The following is a 15,461-nucleotide window of genomic DNA, read 5'->3' as shown; positions in this document are numbered from 1 at the left end:
ATGTGTTCATTAGTTGTTGAAATGTAAGTCATTGGTTCTAATAATCCTCCTCATTCTTAGATCTCCCCCCCCCCCACGCTCTCGTCTCCCCTCTTGTCCTCTACTTTCCCCTCATGCTGTGGTAGGGGGACGGCACGGTACTCCATCGTCTCACCACACAGAACGGAGATAAACCGGAGGAAACACATCGTACGGCGCTGCCATAGCTTCCCTCTGCGCCGCCTTCACACACAGTACCTACATTCTCTATTGTACAGCACATATACTACAACAAGGACTTACTGTAACACTTTCTAAGGTGGTGAGATTCACAGAACATAACATATATCATTATTTCGAGTCCCTGCCGTGTGAATTCTCACAAGAAAAGGAAATCCACAGCAAAAAAATAAATAACTTTGTCTTGTTTGAGTAACGATTGCTAAAAAGTCCCTGCTGTTTTTTTAAGATGAAAATATTTGTTCATAATCTTTTAAAGCTTTAGAAAGAAACAAACGTGTTTGGGGCCAAGACGTATAGACCATCACAAATAATAAATGTCACTCTTATGGATAACATGCTGACACACAGTGTCATAATCTGTAATGCTTCTGAGATGATGGTTTCCTCTTAAAAGGTCTGGCATGCCATCTCGTGGAAATAGTCCCCCCCCTCAACCAACCAACACCCCCATTGACGGATGAGCAGAAAAAAGTTCTTCACTACGACTGAATCGTTTCAACCCACTGTAATATAAATGGGAACAGGAAGAGGGTTGTATGACCTCAGGACTCTAGTTGTATGTTGGTGCTCTCCTATAACCTCCACCCCCTACAGCTCAGCTCACTATAATAATTCATTTAGAACAACAGTCATTTGCTTGCTATTGGGAGCATAATATTATGCACAACATATTGATGTGATTTCCATAACGGATTACAAATGACAAATTACAGAGAAATAGACAATCCCTAACGGGAAGAAATTAATCAAGTAAAGGTTGATGGAAAGAGACAAGTGAAAGAAGAAATGACAGAAAAGGCATCAGCCTTCACTCCAAGACCTGCAACAAACACAATTACTGCTGCAAGACATGCTCAATTTGACTGTGTATGTCTGTGTGTGTGTGTGTGTGTCTGTGTGTGTGTGTGGGCGTGCGAGTCAGCACGCCGGCTTGAGCGTCGGCTTTTTTCCCCCTAAAGAGACAATGAGCAAGTCGGCGGCCGCAAAGAGCCGTGTCAAATCCATAATCTCTTGAATTCTTCAGAAAAAGTGGGAAGTGAAATGTAAAAACTGTAGGACATTTATCCTTAAGGCAACAGCAGGACGGCAGGAGGATTACGTACCACTGTGTCCCTAATGAGAGTGGGTAGCCATCCTTTAAAAACGGACATGGGGCCCTGCTGCCATGTGGAGTAAAAGCTTAAGACAGGTCCATTTGTGGCTCTGTCACTTTCGCCGTCTTTTCAACCTAATTTTCCGACTACTAATGACGGGTGCTTTTCAAATGGAGGCACTACGGGAACGTTAGCATCGCAAAACGAAGGTCCAGCGGCTGCCTGCTCTCTTCGTCTCTGCCTATTAGTCATGCAAACACAATCAAAATCATGTCCAGAGCAGTCAAGCTGTCAGAGAGACTGCGCTCCAAAACATTCGGTACCTTTCCAGCCTCTTTAACCCGCTACAGAGCCACCGAAGCAGCCGAAGGACTTGGCAGGTGTTTAAAGTTTTAGCACATCAGCCTAAATCCCCCGGAAAAAAAACAATGTACACCGGGGGGGTGAAAAGAAAGTGAAGAAAGTTACATAGAAGCATTTCTGAATGTTTTATAAGGACTCCCAGACTGGAGGATGAGTGAGACTGACAGTGGCTTTAAAAGAGAGAGAAGAACGGAACTACGCAGAGAATCAGGAGGGTTTTCTCACAATGTGAAGATTGCCTGGTGTTTGTCTCCGGATACTGTAGAAGTGGTGTTAGAACTCATTACGAGCCTGATTCGGTGAACCGTCGACCAAATAACACAGGGGGGGGGGGGGGGGGGGGGGATTAAAATGCATCCACCCACAAGAAAAAGAGGGAAGAACACAACGCTCCAAAAAAATCCCCATCCATCTGTCCATATGCATCAACATCCTCCTACAGCTTCCTTACCTGTTTTTAACTTAGAGCTGCAAAACTCTCCTCTGAGAGCACTATCACACATTTACCGATATGGGGTGATACGAAATGATGTTCTCGTTCTTCCTGACTGGAAGTAATCAAATCAAACAACTCTACCTGTTTCGAAGAGCATACAGTGAGGATTATGGGATTTCACTGAATATGATAATGTTGTTTATATTAATTTATGTTAATTCACTCCAAATATGAACATCAATGTCAATCAAAATATTATATTTAAAAAAAAAAGTTTTTTAACTGCAGCAAAAAGATTTTTTGATTGACATCTTATCTTTAATTAATGCATGAAATAAATAACCTTTAAATCCAGCTGTCTCTCTCTACTAAACAGAGCCCCCGTATGACAGGTGGGGTTGATCCACATTGTGTATAGATCCCGGTCTACGGAAATAAATAAATATTCTTTTTAGAAGGAGATCTTTTTAAGGCTGTATATATTAGGGACAGTATTATGAGATCTACACTAGCTGCTACAAAATGACATGGACAAAATGTAACATATTGGATGATATGGCTCATCCTTTTTTTATGATGTGGCTCATCATTTTTTCAGTCCCTCAAAAGCGACATGTGATCCGAAGCGCGAGTTATGCGATTCCCATGCAACAGGACGTTATCTCGTGCCACGCGTTACCTGCGCAGCAGCAGCTTGGGGTGGTTCTTGCTCTCCAGATTGCGGTCGATGAGGTCCGACAGCAGGTGTTTAAGGACGTCGGTAGCGTACTCCAGTCGCCCCTGCAGGGCCGTCATGATAAGTGAGGCCACGTTGCCACGGTCCCGCATGGAGAACGAGCGCTGCATTTCCAGCGTTCGGATGAAGGTGAGCAGGAAAACTTTGTTGTTGATGAGCTGTCCAAACAGCTTCAGGGCTTTCTCCACATTCAGCTGGCCATTCCCTGACACCTGGGCAGACGAGGGAGAGAGAATACGGCTTGTTAGCCCTAATTTGAATAATAGATGTTCTGGAATCTCACAGAAAATAAATAGTGTTTTTCAAAAGGCACAAAAAATTCATTCATGTTTCACTCCAGGCAGACAGAAGTGCCCACTCATGGTGAGTAAACAACAAGATCTTAATCAATGATCCACCCAGATATGTTAAAAACCATTAAACACAAAGTTAGATGCCGTATGACATTCAAGGCAAGCAACGCGCCTGAGTAAAACCAAACCCATAGTGCCACAACTCACTTGCTCTGTTTATTCGAAATTGGGTCATTTTTGTAAAAAGAAAAAGTAGTTTCTCTTAAGAAACTTTGCATGCAGAAAAGGAGAAAAAAAGCAATTTTTTTCCCACTAAAGGAGAACCCCACAGTACTGCTTGAGGATAGAGCATTACTCAGTTAATTACCTCTCATACTGTAGGCACTACTGGATGAAATGGCCATGTGCTGGCGCCCTGTTTTCCACGAGGTAGCTTGCATGTAAGTTGCTGCCCAGCACAGCTGGGTATATGCTATACCTTATAGAGAGCAGAGTTTAGAGAGGATAAGTGGCACACTGGTATCCATTTAGCCTCAAGCGGTTTTCCGTCTCATGGCGCTTATCCTGCAGAGGGAGGACACAATCTACTAATCGCTCCCTATCGCTCTCTTTACCTCAGTTTCCCTTTCTCTTGCCCTTTCTTTGTGCATTTGCTGTCTTGTTTGTCGTTACCTCCAGTTCTCTGAGGACAGGATGATCCTCTATGCCCGGAAAGAGGACCCTCATGGCGTATGTCCTGTAGTCCAGATGGGGGATACCAGCTCTATCCAGGTCACTAGTTAGCTCGTTGATGTCTGTCTGCAGCTCTGCAAAGGCTGGGAGAGAAGGGAGACAAGAAAGGGGAACGAGTTGGAGGAAATACTCGAGGCATCCAGCATGAGATTTACACCATTCTATAATCCCCAGGGAGGAAATACAGAAATCATTCTCATATTCAAAGTGTTTACTGCTGCTATCCCAAAGCTGACAGCTAAAGCCCAAGATAGTCTTCATGTCGGAGAAACCCAATATTTCACATCTCTACACAGACCTCACTCTGCTTCCCTTTCTCACCTGATTTGATCTACCAGCCCGTAAATTGGCTGTAGCTAAGGGCCTGAAAGAGTGTGTGTCAGCTCAGCGTGAGGCTGCAGGTGAGCACTAGTTAATTGGCTCCTTCCTGACTGACTCCTGTTGAGGCCCCGGGCTCAGTAGGCTCTGCTCCGTCGCCCTTTGGGAGGCTCCATGTCTGCAGCCTATCACAGGAGCAGCAGCAGTCGCCTACTCCGACGTCTCCAACCAGTCGGAGCCCTTACCTCCTGGCCCATGGCCCCCTGCGACTCCTGGGTTTACACACCAACACATGGGCTTACAGGCACACACGGAGGGTGAATACTCATAAGGAGGAAACCCGGGTACCCATCTAAATCCACCCTTGGGGCATCACACTCCTGGTCAGTGCTAATGGTTAAAACATTAATCTTTCCTTTCACCAGGCTGCCTGTGTGTGACTGATTCCCCTCCCGTTTGCCTGCCTGTCTATAAGTCTGGATCATCCTGGAAGTTTTCTGCAATAGGATTTTTTCTTTTACTGCATGATAACATTGGTAAGTTACATCAAGGGTGGCTGAAGTGGATTTATAACATCTCTGGCTGATGAAATCCCCTTTGACACATCAACTAACAAACCACATTGCATGCAAAATAAACTCGGAATTACCCCTCTGGTGAAGACGAGAATAAGCAGGTCGTGTAACACTATTGATTGCTTCACTTTGTGTGTGAGCCTTTATCCAGCATGCGAGCTAGAAAGCAGTAAGAACTGAAAGACGGGTCGCAATATAGTGATATATAACCTAGATTATTCTCTAACCCAGATATGGATACATTTCCACAGGATTAGTTAACACAAAGACCACCAGTAATTTACTTTCTGTGTTATGTGCACAAATTATGCCTGTTAAGTGATTACAGTCTGCACAAGCGAAGTGCATTCATCAGCCCAATTCAACTCAACTAGTGATGGAGCAGCCTCTAAAATTACGTACTGCAAATGAAGCAGAGAAGACCCATAATCGCCCTCTGCAATCTAAAGCCTAACAGCAGCTTATTACACAGCGGTGCACTTAGTCTGACTGCTGACTCTTAGACTATTCAAAATAATTACCTTCTTTGCACTCTAGGGCGACTCGTGACTCGAGGTTGTCCATTTGCATCTGCAAGCGCTTCAGGGTGAGGTCATTTTCGCGCGACTTGCGCTTGTAGGCGATGAGGACGAGGATGACGATGATGAGAAGGAGGCCTCCCCCGGCAGCAATGCTGACGATGGCCGGAAGGGTCAGCAGGCTGTCCGACATGATGTGGACCGCACCGGGGGATACGTGAAGACCACCTACCTGAACCTGCGCAGAGAAACACGGGTAATTAATGAACATGGTCGTGAATGAGTTTTGAGGATCTCCGTCCAAAGAGGACGACGCATCAAATTGAAGGAAATACGTTTGAAACAGTCTTGAGATCTACAAAACTCAAGCCTCAGAAACCCTGCTAAAACTTAGGTAAATATTTCCTGCTGGGATTGATCCCAAGCGAGAACACACGCGGCCACCCACATGCTGACGTTGAGAGGGAAATACTGTGGGCTTTGCACTCAATAAGCAAACTGACAGCCAAAAATAATTGCCATGGCTCCTGGCAGAAGCTTTTGACGGCTAAAGCGTGCTCATGCTGGTCTCCCTTTGACCTCTTTTCTCCAGCTGACCGAACAACGATGAAAGCAGAGATGATGGCGTTTATATAGTATAAGAAGAAAAAAACAACACATACGGGGATTGGCTTTAATTGAGTAGAAGAGGAACGTGCTGAAATAGACACTAACAAACAGACATACTGACCATGACTTTGTATTGCCCGGTGAGGTTGGGTGGCTCACAGAGCAGCTGGCTCTCGGACACAGTGACAGAGCAGGGAGTCTCTCCGATCAGCACAGTGTAGTTAAGCTTCACCCCTCCCGATGTTGGGGGGACCAGGTTTCTGCCCTGTGGGCACACAGAGACAGACAGAGGGGTGTGAAATTGGGAGAGAAACACACAAGCTCATGTTGGGGGGGGGGTGGGGGGGGGAGGGGGAGATGAAGACAAAAACCCACAAAGCCAGTATCTCCCCTACAAAGACTGTAAATAACATTCGTAGGTTTGGGGACAGCTGCGGGCAAATTTGACTCCATGCTGAGATCAAACAAGGGAATATATTTCACAGTGGCGGCTAGCGGGGACAGCTGGCAAGCATGAAAAAAAGAAAAAAAGAAATGTATTCGTCGAACGGATTAAGAGTCAGGTTCAAGACTTCTTACACCCAAATGCAATGAGAGAGAGAAAATATCACGAAAATGAAATACATTATCCAGAGAATGTAAGAGGTTTCTGTGTTTTCCCAGGAAAACTGTTATAAAAGTGGCTGTTGAACGGTAGACTTGTGGACTGTTGATTATGGGTTTGAATCCTTGAGTACGTTATTCTCCCACCTTTGGGAAACCAGAAATGAGAGGTGACGGCCAAGCGACTTTTAGACGACCAACATCTTTCGATTCACTTTTATCAACTAAACAAATGTCACGCTGATCCAAAGCATGAAGATCTATTTACAAGTGTTACTGAAATAATACATTGAGTGAGACTCGACTTCTTTTAGCCAGCGGAGTAGTTGACAAGTCAAAAATATATTCAACTTTAAAGAACTTGTCAACAGGCTTCCTTTCTTTCTTGTGTTTGAGTACCGATCTGCGGTTCTGTACCTTGAGAATGATGGGTGAGCCTGGCTTTTGCTCCAAGACTCCAGTGGCGCTGAGGGGCTCGAAGTAAGGGTTCGGGTAGTAGAGGAGGTTGGTGTTGTTGTAGACCAGCAGCGCCTGGACGTTGTTGAAGATGAACCCAAACTCATCGGCGTGCTTCACCGTGTCCAGGAGTGGACTGTACTCTGCCATCAGGGAGGGAGCGAAGCAGCTCATGGTGGTGGTGTTCAAAACTTTGCAAACCTAGCGACAATGAAGAAAGAGAGGTAAGGACGTCTCCCTTTCTCAGATGGCGCCGGGGACATGGTGCACTCAAAACAGTTTACACACGCGACAATAGCCTTAGATATAGATATAGATATTTTCAGTAATCCGGGATAAATTTAAACAGTTCAGGACCGTCATGATGTTTGGTTTCCTTTTTCTCTGGCTCCGAAAATGAAAAGAAAACACCCAAGATTTAAGCTGATCCGTTGCAAAGCCTTCTGTTTGCTTTAACCTGATCTGAAGTGAAACACATGGTATCAACACAAACCCTGCAGGGAACTCAGCCACCTAATAACTGGCAAATAAAATCCCCAAGAGATTTATTGTCTGCTGTTAAATTAAATCCATCTTTACTGGAGAGGAAGCCTCCGTAGAATCGGAAATAAACTGCTGCTGCTGAAAAACGCTGGAGGACAACAAGCACAAAGGATGGAGGCATTGGTCCTTTGTCTCTCCGGGTGGAGGTTGAGGTATGGCTCTTTTATTACTTCTCCCCAGTTTTCCCAGATGAGAGACCTGTCTTTCATTCATCCTTCCCCAGCGCAGCTCTTGAGGGAAGGGGAGCGAGGATTGATTGGTGCACAACACACTGTTCGCAGAGATTTTTTTTATTTTATCTCCTTTCCGTCCCTCCCAGCTCTTTTTCTCTCGCTCTCTCTCTGGGGTAGAAACTTAATTAGAGGTAAATATCATCAAAGCTGGTGAATACTAGCGACTACCACGCCTCCTACCTGTTGTCTACCGCTCCGCAGCAAGCCTGGGAGATCAATGCAAACTCATTCTGTGTATTCCACGCCTGATTGCATTTTTTCCAGCATGTGGCAAGGCCGATTGAGGGAGTGGGAGGATTTAGCCGAAAGGAAGACCGGTCTCTTTATTTATTTTCTTATTCATTTAATTTCAAGAACTTTGGTAGTGTGCACAAATACATCGCAAGCGTACGACTTAAGGCTCTGGCTTTTTATTATTTTAATCATTTGATTATTATGTTGATATTATTATTATTTTATTATATTATTTTATTATTATTATTATGATATTATGTTGTTTATTATTTTCTCAATTCATCCATTATTTATGTCTGGAAAACATTGGAAGTGTTAAACCACCAAACTGTGCCTTTCCGCATACCGTAGCTCCTTCAGTCAGGAGATTGTGAAAGACTTGGGTAAGTCAGAAGTATCTATTTGGATTTGACGGGATGAAGAACAAATATGAAATCCATTAATAGACAAAACAAAGTCAATGATTAAATGCCTAGCGACATTGTGTCAGTGACTTGGGAAAGAACGATGCGATATCACTCTCTCATAAAGTGTGTTCATTTAAAATGTTTAAGGGATACACGTGTGCAAGCAAAGTTGGATGTGGGGTTGTTCTTCACTGTTTGCATGGTGCCATGTTACAGACAGGCCCAGATGCTGCGGCAGCATCCTCGTGACTGTCATGGTGGACAGCGAGGCATTTGCAAGTCAACTAGAGCTTCGACTACCATCTGCTCCTCCAGAGATGAATACCGTGGTTTTTTTTTTTCTTCCTATACTGGCCTCCCTTTCCCTCCTCTTTGTCGCTTAATTAATTAAATAAATCCTGTCAGGATAGAAAACTGCTGCTGTCATTGTGCGATGTTCTGCAGGCAGCTGGCAGTGAGTTTGATGTTTGTAAATCCAGTGTGATGAGCAGGTAGATGGTTATTCCCGGCATTGTGGGATTCAATTATTTGATAGTGTTTTGTGAGTGAGGCAATAAATTGCTATTTTTCAGAACATCCAATCACCTTTGTATGACTACTTTCTTTCAATAAAAGGGATTTTAAGTAATGTTTTTAAATGAAAGTCTAGTGCATCCTGCATACCATACAAAGGGTTTATAAGGATTACTGGATTTCCAAATACTCTTCTGGGTGACAAGATTAGTTTTTACAATTACATTTACTTAACAGCAGAATTCTATAATGTACAGTGATGACATTTCACTGCTTCCATTCCAAACAACAGATATTCTCGCTTTCTATCTCCATCTATTCTTTTAAGCCATGTGCAGAAAGAAGCTAGCAAGCATTGATGAAGTGAATTGAGGTCAACAGATAGAGAAAATAATTGGAATCTTGGCCTCATCTGTCTTCTTTCTCGAGTGTTGGATGGAGCCCGGGTGTTTTAAGGCAGTAACACTCCAACCCCTCTGGCTGAATACATTACCATGATCTACTGTGCTGCTACAGCCCACTCAACCGTTCAAAGGTCTCTGGCCAGGCTAGCAATGAGGGAAAGAGGGAGAGAGGAATGAGGAGTTAGATGGACCCGCCTGTGCAGATGTGCGTAGGAGAAATGCTGAGAGGTCACACAGTCAAAAGGTCATCTGGAGGCTAAGATTCAGCAGCTAGTCGCTGGCTGTTCCTTCCTGTACTCCTACGCTGTCCACCTTCCTGGCTGCCCTCTTAGACCAACCGAGTGATTATAGTTGCGGTCATTCCAACGCCTGCTCCAATCCGTCCGCGAATAGGCCGTTAGTTCAGCTGGTGCAAAGAGAGAATCACCAGCTTCAGTTTTCCTCTATTGACGGAAGGAAATCCTCCCCGGTGGAGGCGCTATGATGACGTCCATGACTAACATTTCCCAACATTTCCTCTGGGAGCACCGCGTTGTGCCTCAACAAGTTGCTCGTCTTAACTTAAGAAGCTACCCACGGATGTCAAAGAGAAAACGGTGGTTGGCCCCCATCTTGGTAAACTTTAAATTGTCTCTCATTGGCTGTCAACACCACAACTAAAACTACGAAACACGTGCACCAACATCCGCTAGAAGCAGGCATTGACGGACAAAGAACAGGGGGAAGCTCAATATCCACCCACAGAGAGAGTGACCTCATTCTCTGCACAGGTAGACATTAGGATTTGTTGAAAATAGAAAACAGCCGTTTGCTTCTATATCAATGCTGAATGTCTCCTATTGCTCCTTTAAGTTGTGAGTGATGATTGTCATTGGCTGCAGGACGATCGGACAATCAGCCTGATTGGCCGAGATGTGATCGCAGACCCGTGCTGAACACTTTCTCTGATCAGCAGCGGAGCGGATGCTCTTAAGTGTGGAAAATGCGGTAGATGAAATCTTTCTAGGACAGGGAAATGTTCTGCAGCTGGAAAATAGCCCCTTTAGCTTTTATCAAGATTATGCTAAATGTTTCAATTGTGAATCCCGTGACGGATACAGAGCATTTCACAAAGGAAATGGTCTTTTTTTGCTTTCTTCTTTTTTTAACCCCCCCCCCTCTCCCGGTCTCCTGGTAAATCTGCGCAGGTGACAGGAGAGATGAAGAGAAGAGAGGCAATTTGGTGGGAGACAGGTGATTGTTTGAAGGCTGGCTGACGGACAGGAGCTCTTATTGCTGTAGGCCGCGGTGCCGTTTGCCTTCCTCCAAGTCACAAAAGGGGAAAGGGGGAGACGTGGAGGGTGGCGGGGGTGAGGGGTGGGTAATTGTAACCTTAGCATTTAATAGAAATGTATTCTATGTGCCTGTGGGGCCAATCAAGACAGTGACACAGGCTTCTTTTCCAAGCTGCTAGGTGGGAAGTTGGACTAGGCAAGGGGGGGGGGGGGAGCGTCTTTTATACTCCCCTCAGAAAATGACAAACCAAACAGCACACACACACACACACACACACACACAGGAGTCGAATCACATTTCGCCAGGTCCAGTCCCTCCCCCCACCTGAAAATAACACAGCTAAGATGCATCTTTTACTCACTACTGTTTCATAACTCACAAAAGGTGTGTCCTCATAAGAGTAATAACAGGCCAGAGGCTTTTGATAAAGCAACATTTGCCAAATAATTAGGACACTGAAGGCCAATTTTAGAATACTGATGTCAGGGACGAATCTGTGTGGGATACTACAGATGAGACGTTTTTTGCATTCATGTGTACTCAACTCTCCTGAGATCCGATAAATGAGGTATGAGCATTTAGGCTGCTATTTACTAGAGTGTTGTGTGTGAGACTGGTTTAAGTACGTGCCAACTTGCATGCTTCCCAGTATTTTAATGCTACGGTAAATGCGAGTGTCCCACTTGAACGGGGGTTTGTTTGCAGTGTACATTGTGCATTTGAACAAATCCTTGTGAAATAGCGAAAAGGGGAAAATCTATTTTCTGTTAGAATTTGAATATTACATCTGACGAACAAACATTTAAAAATATGTTCATAAGGGAATTCTGTAAATCAAAGGCTCTACGTTCATTCCTCAGATCATTAATATTGCGGAGGAAGTCACTCTCGTCGTGAGAGCTTTTTAGTTCCTTTTACGACACAACAGCTCGGCCACAACTGCATTTCAGAGCATGTGAGCAGCTTGCTCCATCGGCAGCACTGTGCTCAAACGTCGATCACTGCTGATCACGTTGGGTTTACAGTCCCACCAGACAGCGTCTGATCCGGTTACCCCCCAGGAATCCCCCCCGTAGCTCCGATAGCACTGTTCAGCTCAGCTGTGACCATCATGAGAGCTGTAGATATGCTCTGAAAAAAGAATTAGCCTTTTATAAGGACATTGATGAATGTTAAAAATTAGATTGTAGTGTGTAATTAACATACACTTAAATATATCGCTAAAATGTTCCAAGTGATTCAGTTGAAAACTCCCAAAATAAATACCTATTTTCCCCTTGTGCCTCCGCTCTCTTTTCATCCTTTGTATTCTTTGTCCTTTTGTCCAGATCATGGAAGGAAAATCCCATCTTCTCAATTAAACAACAAGCCCTAGGAAGGGGGCTCAAATGCAATTTGTAACGATTTCCCGGAGCGAGACTTTGATTATTCATGATCCCTTTATGCTGACCAAAGACTTCTGAATGGCGATCATCCACACCTCCAACAATGACCTGCTCCAAAAACCTTTTCCTCATACTATACAATCTTTCAGCCAGTAGGGATACAATAAAGTATTTGGGCACAGGCCAGATGAAAATGGTGTATATACAAATAATAAAATTATATAAATCGCAGTGAAATCTCACCAGCTAATTAAAGGCAACCATTTTTTGTACATTTGCGTATGCAAACAAGGCATCATTATATGTAATGTATGTCCTAATTTACATATATAAGACATAAGACATATTGAAAGTTACATATTTAATATGAAAAAGATGTGGGGACATTAAGGAAAGACCTACAGGCACAAATAAACAAAGTGTGGTAAAATAAACACCTACATATGGTATTTTGCGTGCTTTCTCTCCACTTCTCTGCAACAGGAATGCAGCAAAACGGCCCCGAATCTCAATATTGATCAGCGCATAAGGAAAGATGTTTTTGCCTGTAGTGACTCCCTTTACACAAGTAGAAATGTCTTTTAGGATGAGTAGTGTCACATTAAGGCAAGACGGGGCAGGTGGGGGGGGGGGGCTGTATTTAGCCTGAAGAAAATGTTGAACTCTTAATTAAATACTGCATACTGCATACAGCCCGCTCTCACTGCCAGCTGTATTATTCAAATGATTGCTTTTTTTTGTTGAGACGACTGGGTTTAAGTGAAGCGTATGAAGCTTGAGGGTCTGTTAGCAGAGACAGTACTTTTATTATCCCAGCTAAACATCACTTAGCTTGATTGTAAAGCAGTATTGGGTGAGTGAAACTGGACCTTGTATGCACACATTTTCCAGCATGTAGTAGGTGTATTCAGGGACAGTTTAGTGGTTCTTACATTGACAGACTCTCTGCCGGCGTATTTGACACGGATCCTGGGCTCCTGAACCACGTCCAGGTTGGTCCCTGACACCATCAGGGGGGTGTGACCGCTGGGGAAAAACAAAAACAGGCTCAATTTACTAAGGGCTTAAATAACCATATTTGTCCAATGGTGTGTCACTCCCTCGACTTAAAAATGAAGAAAAGACAGATAAAAAAGATAAAAAGACAGAGAGACAATGTGGTTGAAACGGAAAGTAAAAGAACCTGAATGAAACTAAGAAAATCAAAGGCTATTCTAGACAAAACTTTCTAACCAAGACGATTCTCTTGTTTGGATAATGGCTGTCAATCAAGAGCGCAGCAAACCTTCTTTCATCCTCGTTTTCCTTAAGGGGGTAACAGCCTTCGGAGTGGCGGATGATTAGAGATGCGTTTTAACCGACTTTGCCGACTACAATCAACCGGTGCACATTTGTGTTTAAGATACCAAGGCAGCTCAAGCATATAAGGATGCACTGGTAGTCCTGTGCTGCACAACACAGCAGCACAAACAAAGCACACAAACAAAGCAGAGGGGGGTGGGGGTGGGGGGGGGGCTGCTGCTGGGTAAGCGTCTCTCCCTGCAGCTGTTTGGGTTTGTTTATTGTGCTGTTGCGCCTGTCAATGTGGCATGCAGAAAAAAGAAGGTGGCAACAGACAAGAGCTGGTACAATAATAAATGTCAGATGTGCCTGTGTTATTGGGCTGTGGCGTCACATTACAGCTGTGTACAGCGAGTTACTGTGGATGGACTTTGCACTATGGGGTTATTATATTACATATGCTGCACTCACGCCCCCGATCTCTGCTGTGTTTTTTGTCTAATTAAATGACAATCTTTTCCGTCTGTCTATCCATGCCTCCATCCATCAGTCTACGAAGCGAAGAGAGAGAGATGACCAATAGTGCTTCCTTCATTTCCCCTCTGTTCTCCCTCCGTGCCATCACACTTCTGCTGCAGCGTCGCCCACACTCCGTCTCAGAGCCCGAGCCATCTGCTGCAGACCTCACACCTCTGATAGCACATTGTTCTACTAAGCCGCTATTTCATCTTCATCCCTCTCTTCCTTTTAATTACTGGTGCAGAGTGTCTATCTGCCAAAGTCCTTCAGCAGATGGATCAACATTGAATTCGATAGGAGAATCTCAGTCTCAACAGTAACCATCCTCCGCAATCTGCCAGCTGTGGCGGTTCCATCGGATCCGCACTAATTGGACGAGAACCGAACCGTAATTGAAAGTGCAATATTGACTTCTGTCTGCTTATTGCCGTTTGCCCGGTCTGGCGGTGCGAGGGGGGAGAAAGAAGCTGAAGGTTGGTTGATGGGAACGTGGAGATAAAATGGCATCCCGCGAGTACAGTCCTCAATCCTTTTGAGTGTGGGGACTTTACCTTGCGATGCTCCACTCTGGGTCGATGCGCTGGACGGTGGGGTCCTCGATGTACTCGAAGGTGAGGCTCTCCCTGACTTGGGCGCGGTCCACGCTCACGCTGATCTGCACAAGGCCGACGCCAGACAGGGAAGGGGCGGAGTAACACACTATCTCCGTCATGGTCCGTCTACGAGTGAAGCAGAGTAGGAAATATTTCAATTTGATCAAATACATGAAGAGTAATGGACCTTGGAATGAAAAGCTAAACATGATCGCAGAAGCTACCTACGTAGTTCGAAAGGTTTGACTTAAGATACACGTAGTAGTGAATTATATTCTTTGAACATTGAGCCTCTATTGAGATGAGCAAAAATGCCCCCTGTTCTTCCAGTGCAGTTCTATAATTACTTAGGTAAGAAGAAGGAAATAAGAAACTAAATTGTGAAGGCCTCTAATGAATGGATGGAAGACATTTGCCCTTAAAACAGGCTCTTCTGTTTACCTTGGATCTCTCTAACTAACACATATCTCCACCTTTGTGCTTCCCCCTCCATCTCCAAGGCCCTATGTCCCCCATGTCCACAACCTGAATTTGTCCCAATTCATTAGCAGAGAGCCTGTAGTAGAACAGCCTCCCGACTTCCTCTCCCTATCCATTCCAGGAATACAGTGGAGAAACAGAAACCAGTAATTAGCCCCATATCTCATTATAGCTGGCTTGACTCCCCAACCTTACAACATTACAGTCAGACTACTGTTGCGGGGCTTAAAATAGATGCCTACAGCAGAGGAAAGTGGAAGGAGGACGTGTGAGAGCAACCAAGAGAATAAAGAAAAAAGAAAAACAGGAGAGTGTGACCAGCTTAACAAATTGATAGAAAATGAAAGAATGGAGTTGGATTAAAAACAGCAGAAAGATCCATAGGAGTACCAGGTTTTCTGGATTATTACAGAGTTTATTGCGGTATAGGTCATCAAAACCTTATTAAGATTTACGTAAGTTTCTGAGGGAGAGATAGAGCGAGGCTTTCCCCCCAGGGATTTCTCAGTAATATCAAGGGGAATAAAATACCAGGAAGAACGTGAAAGAACACAGCTCCTTTAATGCTAGTAATACACATCTTCGTCAGGAGGCGTAAGCGCTTGTATGTTGTGATTCTTTCATTGGCTGACAGCATGT

At 44.4% G+C, this 15,461-nt stretch overlaps 1 protein-coding gene across 2 annotated transcripts in view; it reads right to left on the bottom strand.

Annotated features, from left to right (window-relative positions):
* The window catches only part of plxna2 (plexin A2), a 146,797-nt gene that overhangs the window by 20,246 nt on the left and 111,090 nt on the right, over positions 1–15,461 (bottom strand). For both annotated transcript variants that reach the window (XM_062565349.1, XM_037478430.2), the window contains 7 exons: positions 14,301–14,468; positions 12,882–12,975; positions 6,917–7,156; positions 6,018–6,161; positions 5,291–5,525; positions 3,817–3,959; positions 2,795–3,063 (listed from right to left, as the gene is read on the bottom strand). In XM_062565349.1, the coding sequence (XP_062421333.1) occupies positions 2,795–3,063; positions 3,817–3,959; positions 5,291–5,525; positions 6,018–6,161; positions 6,917–7,156; positions 12,882–12,975; positions 14,301–14,468 (1,293 nt within the window). The remainder of the gene's footprint in view (positions 1–2,794; positions 3,064–3,816; positions 3,960–5,290; positions 5,526–6,017; positions 6,162–6,916; positions 7,157–12,881; positions 12,976–14,300; positions 14,469–15,461) is intronic.

Source organism: Pungitius pungitius, chromosome 1, assembly GCF_949316345.1.
Source record: "Pungitius pungitius chromosome 1, fPunPun2.1, whole genome shotgun sequence".
NCBI classification, from domain to species: Eukaryota; Metazoa; Chordata; class Actinopteri; order Perciformes; family Gasterosteidae; genus Pungitius; species Pungitius pungitius.
The sequence above is the reverse complement of the archived record's forward strand: the minus strand, read 5'-3'. Positions and strand labels throughout refer to the sequence as shown.